This window comes from Gambusia affinis, linkage group LG18 (assembly GCF_019740435.1).
Source record: "Gambusia affinis linkage group LG18, SWU_Gaff_1.0, whole genome shotgun sequence".
Taxonomy (NCBI): domain Eukaryota; kingdom Metazoa; phylum Chordata; class Actinopteri; order Cyprinodontiformes; family Poeciliidae; genus Gambusia; species Gambusia affinis.
Window position 1 is genome coordinate 8760360 of NC_057885.1, and position 22746 is coordinate 8783105.

General features: G+C 39.1%; 1 protein-coding gene across 1 annotated transcript; it reads left to right on the forward strand.

The window, feature by feature from the left end:
* Nucleotides 1-1787: 1787 nt before the first annotated feature.
* Nucleotides 1788-19360, forward strand: gc2 (guanylyl cyclase 2). The gene is made up of 25 exons (XM_044097451.1): nucleotides 1788-1922; nucleotides 2522-2972; nucleotides 3095-3223; nucleotides 3315-3494; nucleotides 3659-3776; nucleotides 4643-4944; nucleotides 5570-5701; nucleotides 5813-5916; nucleotides 6657-6775; nucleotides 6948-7032; nucleotides 7162-7258; nucleotides 7641-7763; nucleotides 8039-8119; nucleotides 9100-9276; nucleotides 9369-9525; nucleotides 10008-10157; nucleotides 11056-11204; nucleotides 11344-11507; nucleotides 11725-11917; nucleotides 12006-12180; nucleotides 12319-12417; nucleotides 12802-12896; nucleotides 12985-13070; nucleotides 18467-18490; nucleotides 18620-19360. The coding sequence occupies exons 2-25, from the start codon at nucleotides 2577-2579 to the stop codon at nucleotides 18750-18752; spliced, it is 3468 nt and encodes a 1155-aa protein (XP_043953386.1). The 5' UTR covers nucleotides 1788-1922; nucleotides 2522-2576; the 3' UTR covers nucleotides 18753-19360.
* Nucleotides 19361-22746: the final 3386 nt, after the last annotated feature.

The following is a 22746-nucleotide window of genomic DNA, read 5'->3' on the forward strand; positions in this document are numbered from 1 at the left end:
AGCTCATCTGGCAGGTCAAGCCTCCACATCTGGACTGATTTGTCTTGGTTCAGTCTGCGGTGATGTAACTTTATTATGAAAACAGCTGCTGAAAACGTTGCTGTGCTTCTCTGGCCATGGCTAGGGCTGGAACAATGCTGCATTGTGACTCAAAAAACCTAATTATTTTTTTTAAGTGTTTTTATATTAAATTCTTATTTCAAATTGTTGAGTTTTAAAAGTTCAAGATGGGAAAAGGAGCCAGATAAAAATGTAAAAATATCAGCACTCTCCCTAGAAACGTCATTGGCCAAACTGCCTTTTTATTTCAGCTACTTCTGCATCATACTGCCCTCTAGCTTTCAGAGGACGTCAGTGGCTTTGAGAGATACGCAATTAAAACAGGATGAAAGAAGAAGGTGAGAGTTTGTTCCTGTTTAATTTCTCTCTCTCTCTGTTTCTCTTCCATTTTTGTCTTTCTCTTGACAAACTGCAGTTCTGAGGCAAAAGGCAAAACACAACCTAAATTTCATAAAATATTACTGATCTGAATTTATTTATCCATCCATCCATGTTCTGTTCACCCTTGTCACTAGAGGGTCGGGTGGGGTTGCTGGTGTCTATCTCCAGCGAACGTTTTGAGCGAGAGGCCGGGTCACCCTGGACAGGTCACCACTCTATCGCAGTTTATTTATCCATATACTTTCTTACTATGATTTGTAAATGAAAAACACTTGGGTTGAAACTACAGCTTGTGTGTAATTGATGTTATAAAACATTTTATAATCTGAAAATGAATGAATGAATGAATGAATAAATAAAATTTTTTTAAAGTGCATTGAGAATGCAGGAAACAGAATTAAAAAAAACATTAAAGGATTAATTGATTTTGTTTCACAGCTGAAAAATAGTTAAGACATGTCCAACTAAGACATGTCAGATAAATAATACTTCTGTCACCATTAGGTTGATATCTTTCAGCAACATCCAGTAACATCTACGAAGTAGCACGGTTTTGACAAAACAAATAGACCCTCGGTGTCCGGAGAACATGTGGCGCTGCATTCCTCACAGCCGTGGGCTCGAGTCATGTTCGGTCTGCTCATGTGGAGACAAAAGCACCAGCAATCTACAAACATTTCTGCACCTACTTGCACAAGATGTCTGCTTCAGTGTTTCAAATTATGGTTCGAACCAAGCCAGGTAAGAGTTTCGATGTGTTATTATAGTTTCATTGTGGTTTTTTTGAGTTACACATTTGAAATCATGCAAAAGCCCGTTACAGGAATACAAGGACCTCTGGTTATGTGTCTTCTTGCTCTGATTCACCTGATTCAAAGAAAGACATTACCTCACTAAATATTATTAGAATGTTCTCTAGAAGCCTTTGAATGAATCTCTAAATAAAATAAATCAAAGTGTTCAACGAGAGTGTGTTCATCTTGTCCTATGCGTTGCTTCATTTCTTGTATTTCTCTGAGGGTTTTTGTTGTCTCAAGGTTCTTGTCTAGACTTCTCATCTATCACTAAAAGCATTTTTAAAAGAGAGACCATCTTACATTATTAAAATACAACTAAGTTCTTAGCATCCATAATCCACCCCAACAATGAACTATTAGTAAAAGCTACAGTAAAAGAAAGTATTATGATGACATAGATGTAAATCATTATCTCTAAAGATTCTGATTGGATTTGACATAATCTGGTAGGACAGGGCGTACACTCAGTGCAGTTCGTCTCAGACGGACTTAGAAGTTTGGTTGGTCAAAATGTAAAGAACCTGTTAGGTTAATAATGTTAGACTAGTGTCGAGTGGACCAACTGTAATCAAAGATTTCTATGTCTGAAAAGAAGAAACAATGAAATCGCTTCTTAAGTTGGTCATTGGGGTCAGAAGATTTGCCTTTGAGAAACAAAACAACCGTCCATCTCTTCAGTATATGGTAAGATATTTACATGTATTTATGACACCCACAATACAAGTAGGAATAGATGAAGTGAAAACAAATTAAGAAAAAAAACCCCAATGGGATAGTTGGCTAAGCGTGTGATTAGTATTTGTAATAGTTTTGCAAGAACTAATCACAACTTCCTTACATTTAAATAACACTTATCACAGAGCTGTTTGCTTGGCTTTTTATACAGTGTTTACCTGCAGCCACCTGCTGTAGCTGCAGGTAAACACAACATGCTTCCTGAAAGATTTTATGATTCATTTTTATTGATTAGGAACCTGGTTTGGTGGAATCAAGATTGGTCTTTAAAGAAACAGAACAAAATAAAATAAAAGATTGTACAAGCAATAAAGCACAGCGGTAGTCACATGACGCTCTGGTATTTTAAAACTAGCTGGCTGAATGTTGTCGAATCTCATCCCAGTTCAAGCTGATTCTGGAATTGATCAAATCAGTTCATATTTAGCTTCTGGACTGGCTTCTCAAAGACACTCATTTCAACCCCGTGTTAATAACAATTAAAATCCCAAAATTGATGAGTGCGCATTAACGTTTCTACAATGTTTTTTCTCCATTCCTTATTGCAGGGGAAACCTTCTTTATCCAGATTCTACTGAACTCCAGCGGACTGAATGTTCTGAGATGCTTCAGCCACAACATGACTTCGTCTCCTTACTTCCAGCACGGAAACAACAGACACCCAATGTCGCCCCCTTCCATCATCATTACACACCGACATCATCTTCTTCATCCCCATGTCCCTGCTCTTTCCTTCCACAACCTTCAAGTTTCCTCCCTCTTCTCAGACTGCATGGAAATGGTCTCCTCAGGATCCTCCTCACTCTCCTTACTGCTCTGTGCATACTGCCCTGCCAAGCGCATGCAGTCTTGTTTCGGGTCGGAGTGGTTGGACCGTGGGGGTGTGACCGGCTCTTTGCCAAGGCACTTCCAAATGTTGCGGCACAGCTGGCGGTAAATCACATCAACAGAGACCCTTCGCTGTCCTATGCTACTACGTTTGGCTATGCCGTGCTGCAGGTAGAGGGAAAGTCCTTTCTTTAACAAGTGGATGTTTTAAAGTACTTGGTTATTTTGTTGGTTTTCTTGTTATGTCAACTCAGGTTTAGATATCAATTTGTTGATTGAATATTTCTGTTAAGGAGCCTTGTGAAACATCCAGGGCACTGGAGGCATTTGTGGGTTTTCACACAAAGGCCTCTGGTTACATTGGACCAGTCAACCCTGGATACTGTGATGCTGCTTCGATGCTGAGCAAAGGCTGGAACAAAGTAACTATTGTCCACAGAAGTTGTCTTTTCTTAGCTAGAACAGTTGTTAAAGAAGCTGCTATGTGTTCTTCTCTATGCTCTCGTCTATAAGGCAATATTTCCTTGGGCTTGTGTGGGCTATGAGTTAGATGATGTCCGTAGCCATCCAACGTTTGCCCGATCTATGGCAAGACCCACCGCAGTGCTGCACAGTGTCATGACCTACTTCAGGTGGGCTCACATTGGCATCATCTCTTCTTCTGATGACGTCTGGGTGGATACAGCAACCAAGGTCTGAATGTTTGTCTTTTGTCAATTTTCACTCTAGAAGACCAAAAAATTTTAAGTTGTATGTAAAAATGGAAAGCTGCATTATAGGTGACAAAACCAAACTTGTTTCACCTTTTTACCAGTATGTGCAGACATATTATGCCAAATCTTTTATGTCATGTCTAGGTGGCGGACTCTTTAAGGAGCCATGGGATGAATGTCAGATTTGTCAGTTTTATGGAAAACACACCTCATGGCATTAGGCGAACCCTGGCCAAAGTCCGCAAGATGAAGGAAATACGAGGTAAAACTGATGGATCTTGTTGAAAAGAGTTTGGGATGTTCACTGGACAAGGATCAAACTATTCCTGAAAAGGCAAATTACATTTCTCTTACACCTTTCCCAAGATCAGTAGTCAGTCTACTGATCTGTAGACTGACTACTGATCAGTCATGTAAATTTCCAGATCTGTAGTTAAGAAATGTGTCAAATAAATAATAATAATAATAATAATAATAATAATAATAATAATAATAATAATAATAATAATAATAATAATAATAATAATAATAATAATAATAATAATAATAATAATAATTTCAATTCAAAAGTCTCCAGTGCCAATGTAAGACTGTGAGATTGAGGTCTGTATGGCGATTCAAGAGACGAGCAGATAGTAAGCAGAAATGCTGCCTATGTTGCAAACTACAAGTTTGTATCCAAACTTGTAGTTTGGACACAAACCAGAACCGTATCAAACAGCAATCCACGGTAAGCCTAATCCACCTTTAACTTGTTAAGATCTTTGTTTGGAGGCACTATAATTCAGTGAATTATAGAGTAATGAGGTTACTCTGGTTATTCAACAGGGTTACTCTGATGTGCAGTACTTTCTCTGTATGGTTGTAAAATTATAATTCTGTGAATCAAACTAGTTGTCAAGAGTTAGTCATAAAAATTCATTTCATGCCAATGTTTCATGTTCATTGCAATTGTTAGTGTTAAGATTCGTACACCAGCAAGAAAATATAAATAAATTTGTCATTTAACCATATTCTAAGAGTTTTATTATGTTCCACATATTTTATCTAGCAATGTTGACCAAAAGCATGTCTAATCATATAAAAGACATTTTAGACTCTGAGGCCAGTCGTCTTTTTCTGTCCTAGCTGTGATCCTCTGCATGCACTCGGTACTCATCGGCGGTTTGGCCCAGAAGCTCCTCTTGGAAACAGCCTACGACATGCAGCTGATTGACGGCTCCTTCGTGTTTGTACCTTATGATACGTTGCTCTACAGCCTGCCATACATTAATGCAACCTATCCTGCTGTGAAGAACAACAGCAAACTGCTGCGGGCCTACGATGCCATGTTGACCATCACCATCGACTCCCCCCAGCTGTCATTCTATGACGCCTACAGAGAAGCTATGGAAAGAGGAGAAGTGGCAAGAACGTTGAAACCCCAACAGGTAAATCAAGTCATACCTGCCCTGTACGGCTTACTTTAATCAAACTCTAGTTCGATTGCCTACAAAGTCCGGTTCATTTAGGGAGGTCTGAATGCGCAATCTATCTCCAATGTGGAACAAAAATGCGTGAAGACTGAGATCTCGGTTCAATTAAAGTGAACTATGGTGTGGTTCAAATGCATATTTGGATTCAAGTAGACTGTATATTGCTCCATGAACAGGAAGCGGACTATAGCACAGGGCATTCTGGGTAAATGGAGCCAAATCAAACATGCAAGTCTAGAGCTTGGTATCCTTTACCAAAAACAAGAGAAATTCTACACCCACTAAAATCTGACACCATTCCATTTTTCTTTACATTTTGCAAAGAAGAAAATTATGCTCATTTATTTTTCCTTCTGTAGTTCTTGGTGCAGAGTCACCACAGGCAAGGTGGTTTGGATCATTTTGACAGTGCAGTGTGAAAGTGAACCGCACCATCTGAAAATGTAAAAAATGATGCAATTTTGGTCCTCAATCAAACCGAGTCTATCAGGTGTGAAAACACCCTATGATTCAAAAGGAGCTTCAAAGGGTTAGTTTGTCTTAACAATAAGTAAAGCTGACATCTCTCTTGGTGGCCCAGGTATCCCCTCTGTTTGGAACCATCTACAACTCTATTCTGTTCATGGCTCATGCAGTGCATCGCGTTCGTCAGTCCGGGGTATGGATGTCTGGAGGAAACCTGGCACAACATATACGCAATTTGGATTTCCAGGTATAGATAGACACAAGAAGTACATAACACCAAGCCAATTTTTTCTAATTTCAGCATAACATGAGGTAGATAAAGAGAGGTAGTAGGATTTTACATTTTGTTCATTCACAGGGCTTTAGTCACCGTATCAAAACCAGCAGCTCTGGAGCTGTTCAGCTGGACTACCTCATCCTGGACACAGATGGATCTACCTTGAATCTCATGCCAACATACAAGTAGGTCTCAGTGTTTTAGGATTTCCAATGAGAAACAAAGAGTTTGCTCCACCAAGATGAATAACACATGAATAAGAAAGTCACTTGCCTGACTGGCTGAGTTAAATGTAAAGTTTGGTATGTAGTGTTTATTGTGTGGGCTTTTTTTTCTAAACTTTTCTAGCCTTGACCTTTCTGTTTGAGTAAACAATACAATGTGAACTGAACACCAGTGTACAAATCGAGGTCCGGGAAATGAATTATACAATAAGCTGCCTGCATTCTATGACCTGTAGTAGTAGTGAAAGTAATCAATAAATTAAGTATTTTTTGTTTACATTGACACCGTCGTTCCAAGACATTTTTTATAAGGGTGGCCTATAGAAGGCTAGTAAAACTTTTATGGCGCACAGCTAAAATAATATTTATTTATTTAGCATTAATTTTTTAATGGGTTTTATATTTATATCTTCATTGAAGAAGGGGATGGTGTAAGGCTTTCTATGATACTAAAATTATTCTCTGAGGAGGCCAGTAGGGTGGCCGGCATTTATTAAGAGGGCCCATGGCCTCCCCTGTAACCCCCTTGGAGACGCCACTGTATATTATTTTCCAGGTGATCTAAGATTACACTGAGCATGGCATCTTTCCTCCAGCTCAGAATGTAGCTGTCTCTCATATTTTGTCAATTTGATGAAAAAGAACAGCCTAATACACTACACCCTCTTCAATTAACCACTGATCTCGCTAATCAATGGCAGAATCGACATGGAGATCAACATGGTTCGCTTCCTGGGTCGAGACATTCACTTCCCACAAGGCTATGGGCCCAGGAGGGATGCTGCCTGCTGGTTTACACCCGGGGTCCTCTGCTCAGGAGGTGAGGAAAACCACAAAAGCATTTATTCAGGGTGTATATATTTAGGATCTGCTGCAGTTAATTGATCTACTTTTAAATTAATCTTTCAGAATTCCTTTCACAAAATGAAAAGTGTTTTGGATGGCATTGTAGGTTAAAGTCTGTTCTCTCTGTTTTTCTTTTCTTTTTCCAGGAGTGGATCTGCTCTTGACTTTCAGCATGTTGTTTGGTTCTATTGCTGCTTGTGTCTTCGCAGTGGCTCTCCTGTACTGCATCAAGTATGAGATCACCTATAGAAACTATTCATCTAAAGCTAAAGTGAATCTGAATTTTAGGAATCTCTAACAGGTAAAAAAAAACAAAAACAAAACATAAACAGGTTTTTAACTTTTTTAACTCCCTATAAGGCGACGCGTCAATCAGATTCGAATGGTCAGAGGTCCCAACAAGATCCTGCTTACTCTTCAAGACGTCACATTTATTAACCCGTCACTTAGTAACAAGGTCAGCCATTATGCTGTGTCATGAAAACACTATTTTCCCATCACAAATCCCCCCAAAAATTCTTGTTAAATTCAATGTCCTTTGTAGTATTTAAACCAGCGTTTCTCAATTCCAGTCCTCACGCCCCCTGCCCTGCATGTTTTAGGTGTTTCCCTTCTGCCACCCACCTGGATTTGAATATTTTGGTGATTAACAGGCTCTTGCAGCACTTGATGCTCATGAAGTCATTTGAATCAGCTGTTCTGGAGTAGAGGTACATCTAAAACATGCAGAGCAGGGGGGGCTTGAGGACAGGAATTGAAAAGCACTGATTTAAACCCATGCACTGGCACTTTGTAACTCCTGATACTTTTCCAAACCGGCAACAATTTGCTATCCACAGAAGCTGAGCCTGGATGACAGCAGGACTAGCGGTGGCCGGAGCACGTCTGAGCGCAGCCTCAACACACCCGCCTCCTCCCAGTCTCCGGCCACATACGAGAACTCAAACGTTGTCATTTTTGAGGTCAGATTTCTAGATGTATCCCAGATTAAGAACATGACATCATCACTTTCAGTTGGAAAAGAAAAGTGGTAAATTTAGCAGGACAGTTTTGAGACATCTTGATCTATGAAGAGCAACCTCACTTAAATGCTATATTACCTTGTCTTTCCCTTTCGTAGCTCAGAGTACTTAATCTGTTTTGCCTAAGTCTAAACTAGGTACATATATGGAAAGAATAAAGTTAGTGTGTGAAACTTTGAGGGGCGTTTTAATTGAACACTCTTTCTCCTGATCAGGGTGACTGGGCGTGGCTGAAGAGGCTACCTGATGGCAGGTTTCGAAGAATTAACCCTAAAACCAGCGATCTTTTTGAATTGGTATGTAAAATGATGAGCGATACAAAACAACATGACTATTTCATTTCTAAAGCAGTATACTCCAGGGTTTCCCAAAGTGTATTATAAGCCTGGCGGGCCACCAGGCTTTACTTGTGCTCCCACCAGGCTAAGCATTGCTTTTTTTATTTAAGTCTTTTTAAAATATTTGCATTTTTTAAGACTTTATAATTGGTGTTCAGGTATTAATCCTCCAATTTTTCAATAACACATAATCATCAATTGATATTGTAAAATTTCCTGCCAACTTTAAACATTTTTAAACTCAAAAACACGACGGGCCGCTGGATGAATGACTGCCCTACCGCCCAAACACCGGGCATAGCAAGTTTTCTGGGGGAAACCTTGTATTGTACAGGACATTTGACATTTAGATAAACATTTCTTTGCTAGAAAGGCTGCAAGGACTGAGGTATGTTGATTTAGAAGTGCCGAATACCATAATAAACTATATTCATATATTTCATTGGTATAGATCAGAATATTTCATGATTTCAAAATTGAGCGTATTTCCACCACCTATGATAAAACGGATTTCTTCCTGCATGTGTGGACTTTGTTGAGTTTTGAATTTTACCTCATCACTAACGTTTGGCCTTGACATAATGCGCCAGTTCAACTCTATGAAACTTACTGGAAATTGCCTGTGCTGTAAACATTCATCTCGGACTGCGCAGAAATAAGTGCCTAGCAGAACTACGCAGCTTTTAACGTTAATTTAATATTTGAAAGCCAGGCCAACACGGACCGAATGGCTTCTTTCCTTCGGCGCCATTGCTACAGTAGGAAATTGACGTCATTGCCCGGTTGAAACTCTGCCGAAGAAATCTCGGTCAGTCGGAGAAATCTCAAACAAAGCAGTGAAATGAGATTAAAATCGAGCGGAACTGCGTAGGAAGGCGAATTAAAACCCAACGTTTTGTGAAACTACACGAATAGGTTTGTGCTGCCTGTTCCTGCAGATGAAAGACATGCGTCACGAGAACGTCAACCCTTTCCTGGGCTTCTTTCATGACTGCGGCGTGTTTGCCATCGTCACCGAGTTTTGCTCCAGAGGAAGCCTGGAGGACCTGCTGCTGAACGACGACGTCAAACTCGACTGGATGTTTAAATCGTCTCTGCTGTTGGACCTCATTAAGGTAAATGGCAATACGGGAATTTAGGTGGAAGATAAAATTTCAAACAGAGAAGTCGACAAAACTGCACTTGCTTTCTTTTTTCAATTTTGAAGGGTATGAAGTACCTTCATCATCGTGGAGTGTGTCACACCCGTCTGAAGTCTCGTAACTGCGTGGTGGACGGACGTTTTGTCCTTAAAGTGACAGACTACGGCTACAATGAGGTTCTGGAGTCACAACGGTTCCCCTTCGTTGAATCGCGTCCAGAAGGTAACGGATTCAAAGCTTTTTCAGAGTTTTTATTTATGTATTTCATTTCAGGATCTGGACAGTTTACCGTACTTACTTTTGGTGGAGGTGTGTTTATTAGAACACAAAATACATTATTGACCATAACAAAAGCAATGGAAATATGGCAAACACATTCCTATTCTTCCAGTTAAAACTTTGTTATAACTACTGAAATAGGTACTCTAATTATAAAAAACGATAATATATACATCAATCTTACCAATATTTTGCTTACACTCAATTGTGGTTTAGGTTTTGACCAGGCGTTTCATAGATTTGCGAAATAGAGGAGCATTGATTCTGATTTCTTTCTGAAAGCTGCTCATTTTGCAACCCAGCAGTGTTGAAAATTAATTTCTGTAGGGTTCACGCTGTGAAAAGTGGACCCTGCGGTCTCATTGCAGCAGATAATTTCTCAAACTGTAGCAACACTAGGACATTAAATCACTTCTTTGTTGAAGAGTTGCTGTGGACGGCTCCAGAGATCCTGAGAGCCAGTCATCCGGGACTCCACGGGACTCTCCCAGGCGACGTTTACAGCTTTGCTATCATAATGCAGGAGGTCGTGATCAGAGGGCCTCCGTTCTGCATGCTGGACCTGTCTGACGCAGGCAAGACGTCTCATTCCCAAAATTGGTTGTACTGCTGAGGATGGAAGGCGCAAGATATCAAGCATTTTTAAATCAGATAAACGGATAAAAAATATTTGTCAGTTAGATCAGAAAAATGGAAATGAATAAGATATATAGTTTCCAAATACCTACATGAAAATATATAGTGTTAAAAAAATGTTCTTTAAAAAAATAAAGTTGTGTTGAGTACTTTTCGATTGTCATCATCTTATTTTACTGGGTCAGCTCACTTTCGCAAAAGCAAATCAGATCAGAAGCAGTCAATTTTACGAGGTATGCTGTTCATTTTTGGACATTTCCATTAGCAGTATATATGGATATGACTCACCACCCATGGTGGCATAACTTATGGGGCGGCAAGAAAATTTCAAACAACAACAACAAAAAATGTATTCACATATTTTGAAAATATAGTTTGTAAAAACAGAAAATGCTGTTTGATGAAAGATATTACTAAAATCTTTCTATTTGCTCTGTTCTATACGTTTTGTTGATAATAAAATAATGAAAAATGGATCTGCTATTTTCTTGTATCCATAAACAAGATGGATCATGTGTAATAAACAACACATAGACGGTTTTGCTTCTTTAAAAGAATGTACATACAAAGTTAATGGGTATGTACAAAGTTAATAGATACCCAAAATTGTGGAATTTTGTAAAAGTGTCAAAATTCCACAACATTGCATTCTCTCACGTCAAATCAAAATAAAATCACTGATTTATTTCTAAGACAATTCAAAAGTACTTCAAACAACCTTAAATTGTGGGAAAATAAATGATCTCCAACGTCTAGTATTAGACTCAATGTGCTGTTCAGATTTTAGCATCATTTGAAGGGGGAGATCCCTGCTAAGCTCTTGTTTTATGTCCTCAGAAATATTAGAAAAGCTTCGTAAGCCTCCACCTCTGTGCCGTCCGGTGGTCAGTCCAGATTACGCTCCTATGGAGTGCATCCAGCTGATGAAACAATGCTGGACCGAACAGCCAGACAAGAGGCCGACCTTTGAGGACATATTTGACCAGGTCATTCTTCATTTTTTATTATTTTTTTTCCAATCAAGCTGCGCCTGAATATTTTCATCTTAATTCTAACAAAATCTACTTAAAAGTACACTTTTGAAATGAATTTTGTTGGATATTCATGCGCTTCTGGTCCTTTCAGTTCAAAAACATCAACAAAGGGAAGAAGACCAACATCATAGACTCGATGCTGAGGATGCTCGAGCAGTACTCCTCTAACCTGGAGGAGCTGATCAGAGAGCGAACGGAGGAGCTGGAGATAGAAAAGCAGAAGACAGAGAAGCTGCTGACGCAGATGCTTCCCCCGTACGTTACCACTCATATGAATGAACAAGGAAACACTCGTGGAAAGCTAATTTTATTTTTTAAGGCAAAATGAAGGATAAAGACGACAACAATACTGATAAATCCGTCAGAAAAGCGTTGAAGATTTGTTAGCGCTCTCAATTCTCCATTTAAAGTGCGCTTTTAGTTCGGCCTGGGTCATGCAAACTTATTTAAAAGTGTTTTTTAACCCCTACAGATCAGTAGCGGAGGCTTTGATGGTGGGAGCGGTAGTGGAGCCGGAATATTTCGACAACGTGTCGCTCTATTTTAGCGACATCGTTGGCTTCACCACCATTTCAGCCAACAGTGAACCTATCGAGGTGGTCGACCTCCTCAACGACCTTTACACGCTGTTCGACGCCATTATAGGAAACCACGATGTCTACAAGGTTACACTTTTCTATTTAATCTCGTGTCCAAAGAGGTAACATCAGGTGGTGGCGAAATTGATGCTCATTTTCTCACGGCCTTCTCAAGGTGGAGACTATCGGCGATGCCTACATGGTGGCATCGGGTGTTCCCGTCCCCAACGGCAACCGCCACGCTGCAGAAATTGCCAACATGTCTCTGGACATCCTCAGCGCTGTGGGAACCTTTAAAATGAGGCACATGCCAGACGTTCCTGTCAGAATACGAATAGGACTCCACACAGGTGAGTAAAGAATGGAGTGTAAGTCGAGTTCTTCGACTTTCGGTCGACATTCAGGCAGACACCGAAGATCCGTATGTACAGCAAATGTTTCGTTCTTCAACGGGAGAAACTGGACTGTGGATCTGTGGTGTGTTGCAGGTCCGTGTGTAACAGGCGTGGTGGGTCTCACCATGCCTCGCTACTGTTTGTTTGGAGACACGGTGACCACCGCTTCTCGAATGGAGTCCAGTGGAATGCGTACGTTCACACAAGTTCAGAGAACAAGTTTGGGGATAAAATTCTAATTAAAGAAACTGGCACATATTTTCCGATCTATTGATTAAGTCTTTTTATGCAGAAACCAAACATTTCCAGATTTAAGTACAATAAAAAGGTACAAAAAATCTAAAAATGGCTTTGAAATGACGTAATTTTTTAGATTTTTGATTTTAGTCAGTAAAATCCCAGTGTATTTTCTTAAGGTTTGCAATCTGCATTTAGGTGTCGCTTTACCTATAGGTTTTCTGACCAGTTGGAAAGCATTTTACTTCAGCTTTTTCTAGATGTTTTTTTTTTGTTATACTTGTTTTGCTAGGTAATCCAGGATGTTTTGATATTAATTAATTCTTTTTCTTATGATAGCCTACAGGATTCATGTCCATCAGAGTACAGTAAAAGTCCTGCAGGAACTCAATCTTGGCTACAAGCTTCAATTAAGGGGTCGTACAGAAGTCAAAGTATGAATCTCCAGCAAATAAAAGGTTAATTTCACCTGTATGACTAGAAGCGTGAAGAAATTACTTTTTGTCTCTACCTCTTCTTCAGGGAAAAGGAACAGAAGAAACATACTGGCTTATAGGGAGAGATGGATTCACCAAACCTCTGCCGGTTCCTCCAGAACTTAAGTCAGGGTAGGGATGAGTTTCTTCCATCCCCTCCTCGTGTTTGTCTTTCTGCTCTTTTTCTTTCCCCCACCTTCTTATATAGCTAGAATTTTTCTACCCTGGTCAAAGTTCTCTCCAGATTCTGAGTCCTGCACTGGTTTTGAATAACTACTTACAAGTAACCTTATCAGTTCTTCATTCGAGTTCAAAATCAAATACTGGTCCTTGCATGAATTTGTTCTTCCCATTTGAAATCTTACGAGGGTATATCATATTATTTACAGTTTTATAAACAGTGTTTCATTGGAAATTCAAAAGTATTGTACAGTAAACAAGAAAAGCGTTCACACTATCACTTTGATACAATGATTCTGGTTTTATTATACACTTTATGTAAAGTACGGTACATGTTTTAGGTGTTGTAATCAACCATACCACAGTTACAGACACCATGTTCTAGTAATATCTTTGTACAAACAATTGATTTTAAGAAGACAGCTCCACACACATGCACATAATAGGGAAAATGCAACAGAAAGAAGCAACACCATCTCCAAAAATGTGACAATTCTGCATATTATTTCCAACTTTTGTTTCAAATTAGTCCACATTGCTCTATAATTCTACTATCTTTGATTTGAAACAGAGTTTAGGTCATTGTTTGCATGCACACACCGTATTCACAGCAATCCGTAATCTGCAGCCCCAAGTTTTTTGGGTCTTTTCTTGACAGGGTTTTCCATTTACCCTAGCAAATTCAATGCCAAGTGTCCGAAGTAGATAAAAATCAACAGAATTTTCTGTTGGTGGTTGCTCCTCATTGCCAGTGTTACCAGAGGCGCAGTCATAAGCTGGTTCTCCTCCACTCACCATCTGCTATCTCACTTTGCGCCGGCCACCTGGGCCAGCTCCTCCAGGGAAATCCTAAAACCTTACCAGGCTAGTCGAGAAACAGTCCCTGGGCTTTCCTTTCATTTTTCTCCTGGTGGTATGTGCCTGGAACACCTCACCAGGGAGGCATCCAGGAGCCAACCTTACCAGATCCTCAAGCCAGCTCAACTGGCTCTTGAGACTTTGAACATGGAATTGATTAGAGGACAAGACTGTGGAGGTAAGTTTACCAACTCAAGCCGCTGGAAGGACATGTGGACTAATGTGGAGAGTATCTGAATGTAAGTGGGGGTCAACAAAGACCACCATCACTATTTTCTGATGAGGTTCAAACAAACTAGATGATCAGGAGCTCTGGGTATTTGGTGACAGAGCAGGGGAGTGTTTTGATGGACATTATCAGCTTGTCAAAAACAGGAGAATTGAGTTTATTCATAATCCAAGAAGCTCCCAACGTATTTTATTGGTCTGATTGGTGGGCAACCAATCCCCTTTCTCAGGGGAATATCTACGTATGAGAGGAAGAAGCTGGAATCAACCTATCACTTTTGGATCGCAAGATGACTCCTCCTTCCACTGGGCCACAGTCAAGCAGAGAAGTTGACCACAATATAAACCCTGGCACTGAGTTAACCTTGTCTCTCTTCTGGGGTAATCTGACAGAAAGCTTGTGTAGCACATGAGTTACTAGACATAGTTGCTCAAGGAGTTGGTGATGGGTTGTTCTTCCCGTAATCATCTGTGCATGCTCTTGCATTGCTCCAATGTACTCCAGGAGCTGAGTACCTTGGTCTCCAATGGCTGAAACAGTAATTTGATACTTTGAGCAATTAATGAAGTTGAAGACAATGCTGGATGTGTTCTCAGACTGGACTCTCTGTTGGAAGAAGTTGAAGATTAGTAACTTGTCACATGCAAGTGAAGGCTATTTGAAAGTAAGTGATGGTGCTTAAGGCTTGGTCACTTCAGACAGTCTAGGGCAGGGGTGTCAAATTCCAGTCCTCAAGAGCCGCTGTCCTTCAGTTTTTAGATGTGCCACAGATACAAAACACTGGAATGAAATGGCTTATCTTCTTGTGTAGATCAGTTCTCCAGAGCCTTGCTAATGACTTAATGATTGTATTCAGGTGTGGTGCAGCAGAGGCACATCTAAAGGTTGCAGGGCAGTGGCCCTCCAGGACTGGAGTTTGACACCTGTGGTTTAGGGCACTGCATTCTAGTGAGGTAGTTTCACCATTTAATTCAAGTGCGTTGGACAAGAGACTTGTCTAAAAGTTGAGTGTCAAACTCGAGGACTACAGTTTGAGACCCTCGGTCTACGGGATACAGATCTTCAGCCATCAAACAAGAGGAAACAGAAAGACCTGGACTTGCAGGATACAAGTAGTAATTGTCCTAATTACATTCTACACCTCAAAATACTGTGTAATTGCTACTCTGTATCCAGAGGTGCATAGTGGTGTTGGGATCTGAGTTTTAGTATTTTATTCAGGAGGAGCTGTTGGCAGATCTAACACCATTTTGTAGTACCTTGGAAAGGATTAATTGGAACCACTGCACCAATAATACTCTTCCATTTCCTCAGTCAATGGACTCATGGGCAAAGCTTTAGGTTGTCTTAGAAGAATTGCGTTGAAAATTTTGAAGGGATTTTGCTGCTTTGTGAAGAAGTACCCTTAAGGAGAAAACTTGCATTGGGTCAAACCTTGTAAAGTCCTTTACAGACTTTCTAATAAAATTAGTCTCCAAGCAACCTACTTTTTAGTCTCTTCCCTTTAAAATGGTGGACCTATTGGATAGCAAAAAAGGAAAAAACAATGAAACGGCTAAGTTTTTTTTTTTTTTTGAGAGAAACATGCCATTGCAGGACTGCAGAACGTGAGTGTGTGTGTGCTGTGATCATGGTGTTCGCTTCGTCTCAACAGGCAAATGGCCCATGGGCTGCAGATGGCCGAGATAGCCCAGTACAAGAAACGGAAAGCCGAGAAACAACAGCAGGAACAACTTGCAAAGAAGAAAAACTGAGGTAATGTTATGCATTATAAAAATGTATAACATTACTGGCTTGGTTGGCAACGTGACTCGTCCTTTGGCAAACATAGTTTGGGGATGAACTGTCTTCAAGGTGTTGCCACAATTTATTTAGACTTGATTGGTCTTTAACACATCCCACTCCACGTTTGGCGAGAAACATTGGCTATATCAATATATATATATATATATATATATATATATATATATATATATATATATATATATATATATATATATATATATATATAAATATATATATATATAAAAATATATATATATATATAGATATATATATAATTTAGAAACCTTTCAAACATCCAACAGTTTTTCCCTCTAAGGAATAGATCAAATGTTTGTTGCGGTTGCACATTTACTGACTATGCCTTATTATCTGCGCTTCCCTCACAAAAAAAATCCCATGAAAATCACGTGATCACATGTGAACCACATGAAAATCACGTGATCACATGTGAACCACATGTGACTTTCACATGTGGTTCACACAAATTTTACATGTGAATGATGTGAATCACATGTGAAAGCACATGAATACGTGTGATTTTGGAAAGTTTCGTGGTAAAATCACATGTGATTCACACATTTCCACGTGATCACATGAAAATCACATGTGAACCCATAATTTTTTTGTGTGATTTTCACATGTGAAAATCACATGTGGAAATGTGTGAAAGTCACACGTGATCCACATGTGATTTTCATGGGATTTTTTGTAAGGGTTGACTTAAGTTGTTGACAACATTTCTTATTAGACTTTAACCTGGGTTGTATCAGTATGTCATTTAATGCTATTAAAAGCAGTGGCATCTGAAGACAGTTCATGTGAGGATTGTGGGGACTTTGTCCGTGAGATTAAAAGAAAAGCTCCTCTTTTTTGTTCAGAAAAAACTCAGTTCTTCTACTTTACAAGTCTTTTAAAGTGCTCACCACATCGCTGCTGTCACTTGAAAACGTGTATTAAATGTCCTTCGCACCTTCAAAATGATCAGTTCAACATGTTTTTCATTGGACGGCAGCAATGTGTTGATGCCGACTAGGTTGATCGGAAAAGTCATGATGTGTCTTTGAAATAATAGTTTGCCACTATCAGTCTGCAGTGGAGAGCAGTCGGAGCAATTCCAGTTTAAAGAATTGGCAAGAAATTAGCATGGACCAGTCAAGTTAATGGCTCGTCAGATTTGGGCTGGTTTCAGAATAAATTTCAGCCATCTAAACCAGTCAAAACTTTTAAACTTTCATAGCCATCAACGCTTTACAGATATTCCCCAATTGAATAGTTGTATTGCAAGGGGGTGCTTCACATGGTCCATTTTACAATGTTTCTACTGAAAGATAGAGACTCTACGGTGCCACATTTCCCCCCCAAAAAATGATCAATAAAAAAATTACACAAAAGTACTCGGGTTATTTTTAAAGGTTTGATGAGGTTTGCTGAAGTTCTCAAAAACCAGCCCTAGTCTGTTGGCTTGACTTTACCCATGAGAACGTCTGTCTGTCTGATTCTTCAAAAAGAAATGGTCCTGACATCTGCCTACTGCACACATGGCAGTGATGACTTGATTAAAGATGTGTTTTTCATGGATATGAAAATCTGAGAATCCCCATATCTGATATATACCGTTTAAATTTCTATACTTCTGTGCTCATTGTGTTGTATTCTATGTTCATCAATCTCAAATATAAATCAGGTATTTCCTCAACATGACAAGCTGGAAACTTGGGAGTTTCTTTGAAACCCCTTTTAAGGGGCAGCTGAGATTTCATGGTGATGTACTCAGACATCCTTTGCTGTGTTTCCCCCTTTTTTGTGTGTGATCCTTTGACTTTAAAGAGTAGACACTGAGTGAAAATTTGATGCTCCCTCCATATTTACCTCCGTGTGGAAGGTAAATATTGGAAGGGCTGACTTTTTACGCATGTTTTGGTGTTTGTTGCGTGTTTCTTTATGCTCTAGAAATAGTTTATGTAGATAGTAGTTGTTAGGCCAGAAAGTTGGCAGTTCCGGTCCTGCTGGTTTGGTGTCCTGCATTTTCTAGATCTTGTTCTTTCCAAACACAGCTGGTTTATATGTTCGCTGTGGTACCTCCTCCACATGTGACCAATGACCTTTTCATTTAAATCTAGTTTTCAGGCAAGATAGAAACTTAAACCAGCATGGCAAAAGTCCGGAATTGCTTGCTCTGGGGGCTTGATCTTATACTTTTAGTCTTCTCCACGTTTTTTTTTTTGTTTTTTTTTTTGATGAAAGAAATGCCTTCAGATTTTTGTACGATGTTTGAGAGAGCACATGATACATTTAATTTTCCTGTGCGTTTGTTAGCTGTGTTTTTTTTTTAAACTATCACTTTCAGCTAAGGGAAAAAATGCTTTCAACTCAACTGTTTTTTGGGTGTTTGCCAGAAAGAAGAGCTATTTCTGCTTAAAGACTGCAAGCTTAGCTCATTGTTCTTTCCTTTACCTCTCTCTTGTTCTTTCTGTAGGTGCAGATCTTTCGACGCTGCAAAGTAAATACAATATTTTGCCTTAAAAACATAGAACTATTCCTTTCCAATTTTTTTATGACCCGAACCGATTCTACTTTTCTCCCTCCGTCATCCACGCTCCTTCTCACAGCTTCTGTTTCTCTCACTCAGGATGTCATTGGCTGAAAACAGGGACATGAAGCAGGTGTTTCACAAGGCAGTAAAGAAAATCTCTCACGTCCGCGTTGTGACGCAGCTTTATGTGCCCGAAGACGACCACAATGTCATGCTGACGCACCACTGAGTGACTGACTTTGTCTGGAGACAACTGAAGAGCACCGCCTCCACAAAGCTACAGTGATAGAGAACTCTGAAAATGAGCGTTCAACTCAAGAGAGAGAAGGAGGATAGTAAAAGTGTTGTTTGGGGTTTAGCGGCCAGAGCGTTTGGGTGAATGTCTGTGGGCAGCGGTGCAAAAAGTGGGAATGTGTACATGCGACTCATAGGGGCGCTGTGCTAAAGGGGGCGCCACAGCGAATGGAAAAATGATTTCTAGTCGTCATTAACGTGTCCACCTACACCTTGGAAAGTCCATGTTTGTGCCGCTGTCTGTGAGTGTCAGTGGCTTGAGCTGCAGAGATGAAGCCTGAATGGGGAACGATCCGTGGAGGCTGACAAGTGATGAGTCGGCAAAGACGGGATCTGCAGAAAGTCTCTGTCAGCAGCAGAGGAACGCAGCTAATCTCTCTCTCTTTCGTCTCCGTCACTTTGGCTCCTCTTCTGGAAGGACATTTACTAGGAAGGAAAGCTCTTTGGTGCTCTGTCTTCTTCAATGTACAAATAAATAAGTAAAATCCCAAAAGATTTGGGCTTAAATAGAGGAGAACAGACATACATAGGCATTCAAGACCCTGACAACGTTTAAAGTCTTTTCTGTCTGTATGTAAAAATTTTCTAATTGCTTGTTTTCATTTGTACTAACAAAATGAAACATTTTGTACTAAGAAAATGAATATATATATATGTGTATATATATATATATATATATATATATATACATATATATATATATATATATATATATATATATATATATATATATATATATATATATACAATCATGAAGCAGAATTAAACTCAATGTAGAGAACAGAAATATTTAAATCTTACTGCTATCTGTGTAATATTGCCAGGTTTGCTTGTTACTTTTCAAACAGGGAACAAAAATATGAAATCACACAATGTGAGGATTGTGATATCAAAATATTAATAAGAAAAACGAGAAAAAAAGAGAAGCTCAGTGTTTAATTGACTTCAAGCACAAAGGTGTTGGATGTGAATTGCCCTCTACAGGACAAGTTGCTTCAAATGGTCTTTTGGCTTCGGATTTTGAAAGACGGACTCCTTTGCAGAAATCCATAACGAACGATGGAGTAAAAAATGGCGATTGTTTTGTTTTAGGTAAAACACTAACGTGTCATGCAGTGTAATGTTTACATTATTAATATCACAGGGTTATTGATCGTAAGTAAAATTGCTGCATTTGATCAGAAATGAAGGAATAACATCAAGAGTCTCAACTGTGCGTGCGGGTTGTGTGAAAAAGCGGCAGAATTTACTGTGTGTAAAATTGCAAAACCCTTCCAACAACACACGTCTCACTCCTAAAGAGACCCATAGCGCCCTCCTGTGGCTCCACCAGAGCCTTTGCTCTTCGCAGATGGTGTCCTAATCGTCCTGCAGGATTTATCCCTTTTGATCCATTGTTCATGTGTGTAATTGCATATTTAAAATTTTGTAACTGACCGCCAGCTTACCGCATTCTTTTCTATACATGAAACGTGTTTGAATTAATGCACATTCTGTCACATTACAGCAATTCTTCACATGTTGGCTTGAACATAAAGCAGTGTCATGTCTAGTTGGATGAGCTCCAGCTATTTAGTCGGAAAGAGAATTCATTGGCTAGAAGTAATAAAATGTTTATGTTTCACCACAAACGTGATTCTGCTGAATGGTTATACTCTATCAGAAAGAATCACATACTTTAAACTATTTTGTTCAATTTAAACTAATTCTATATACTGATAAATTATCTGTAGTTTTTCCAGCCACGTATTGTGGTTTCAAATGCAGATTGCTACTCCTATATGTCCTCACTCTGGGTCTTTAAAGCAATCAGTGAAGAGTTTAGTTTGAATATTGTTCACAAAAATATTTTTTGTACAATGAACCACTCTGGAACAAGTTTTTTTTTCTTATTTTTGATTAAGTTACATAATGATAAATCTACAGATGGGTGGAAGGAAGATTGACAGAAAAATTTATTCTAGAAAATTTGTTTTTCAAAAATTACGTGACAGTATATTTTTTATTCTAATTTAATAATCAATTGCTAATTTTGTAGTCTTCTTCATGGCATACTTCTATAACTGAACAATACCTACAGACTTCTCAAAATGTGTTAGACTGTTTGGCCCATTGCGCTGCAACGTGTATTCATATATATACGTACTCATACTTTATACTTAACCAGATCTCATTATTTCTCAAGGTAATAACACTGAGGGGTTTTGGCCGGGTCCTGGAACTGATAAACAGACCTGGGTGGTGCACAGAAGAGAAAATGGGTGAGCTACAACAGGAAGGACAGTCGGAAAGGCCGGTGCTCAAGAGTTGATTTGCATTTGCATGGCTCCCAGCAACTTCTTTTAAATATGAAAGCCTCACCAAGGCCCAAGAGGAGGATGGTGATAGGGCAACACGGACACACATGGTTTTTATCTATTCCTCGCAGTTCCCCACAATTTTCCATTCTGACAAAAAACTCTTGCCAATAGCCCTCAATCTCTATAAGCACACAGCAGCGTTAGGTGTCAATAACTGTCGAATATCCCACTTTTCATGCAGTGTATGTAGATGTATGTAGATGTATGTATGATTTAGAACTTGTATAGAGAAAACAAAAAGGAATTTCTAGTCGGTTATTTGAAGAATCGTTGGTCAGCTATCCAGTTCAGGTTTGACCAACTCTGAATATGTTAAATCTTGAACTAAAGCTGATCAGATGAATTAAATAACCCCTAAAATCTGACCTTTAATTTGGAGTCCAATATAAATCAGTAATCAAATAACTTCTGTTTCATATGGCAGCTATAGTGTATGTTTGGGGAGCATATGACAGGCAACTTTTTTGGTGGGGTTGTTCATTTCACCCTTTGGCTGCATGGTGCCCTGGGTAGTGAGCCATGTTGCTCGTAGAAAACAAAACAACAACAAAAACACTTGTTATGTTGTCAATCTAAAGTCTAAAGCAATAGCTGAACCGTATCAAAGTAATTATGACAATCAACCACATAGTTCTCATGTGGCTTTTACCCAAGACTGTACTTTGTGTTTCAGACACATCAACCAGGAAGTAGTTCCAGTATGAATGTTTACATCCGAAATGCTCGAATGTAGCATCTTAATCTAGATTAATGTGATTATTCCGCGTAATTTTGAGTTCATTGGCAATGAATGGATGAAAGGTACAAAAAAAGTCCCCAAATAAAATGATGTGGTTAAACTTTTTTTCTTTTTTTTTTAACTTTTTTTTTTGGAAAATGAAAACATTTTAACAATCTCTGTTCCTATTTTAAGAACTGTTTGTCTGCATCTGCTGATCTGCTGATGCGACGTCAACAGCAGCAGAGCCGAGAGCTCACTCTGAAACAACATCATGAGTCTCTAACAAAGGGAAGTATGCTCCCCTTTTGTGCTCCCCGTGTGTGTGTGTGTGTGAGTGTGTGTGTGTGTGTGTGTGTGTGTGTGTGTGTTTCTGCTTTGTTGACTCTGCTTCTTTGTTACAAGTACAATAGACGTAGAAAATCTAATGTAAAATACAGTTTAGGCCAGCAGAGGGAGCAGTGTTGTCATTGTCAAGAGATGGAATTAGCTCACTTGGACTAGGTTCCTCGCAATGTCAGAAGCTAAATTACTTTAATTACAATTAATATAATTAGTTCAATGTAACTGCTTTAAATTTGTACTTTCAGTAAACCTTAATGTTTTTCCTTTTTCACTTTCTCATTTCAGTCCAGAGAACACAGACTTTAACTTTTCAGCAAGAAAGAGGAGGTTGTTTAAAGCCAAAGATTCCTTAGTATTCATGAATAAATCTTAGTTCCACTGGTAAATTATTTCACTTTTAACATTGGAAAAATGTCTTGGTATGAGTGAAATAATCTACCAGTGGAACTAATCCTTTTTCATCAATATTAAGGACCTTTTGAGTTCATGTATCTTACTGAAAAGTT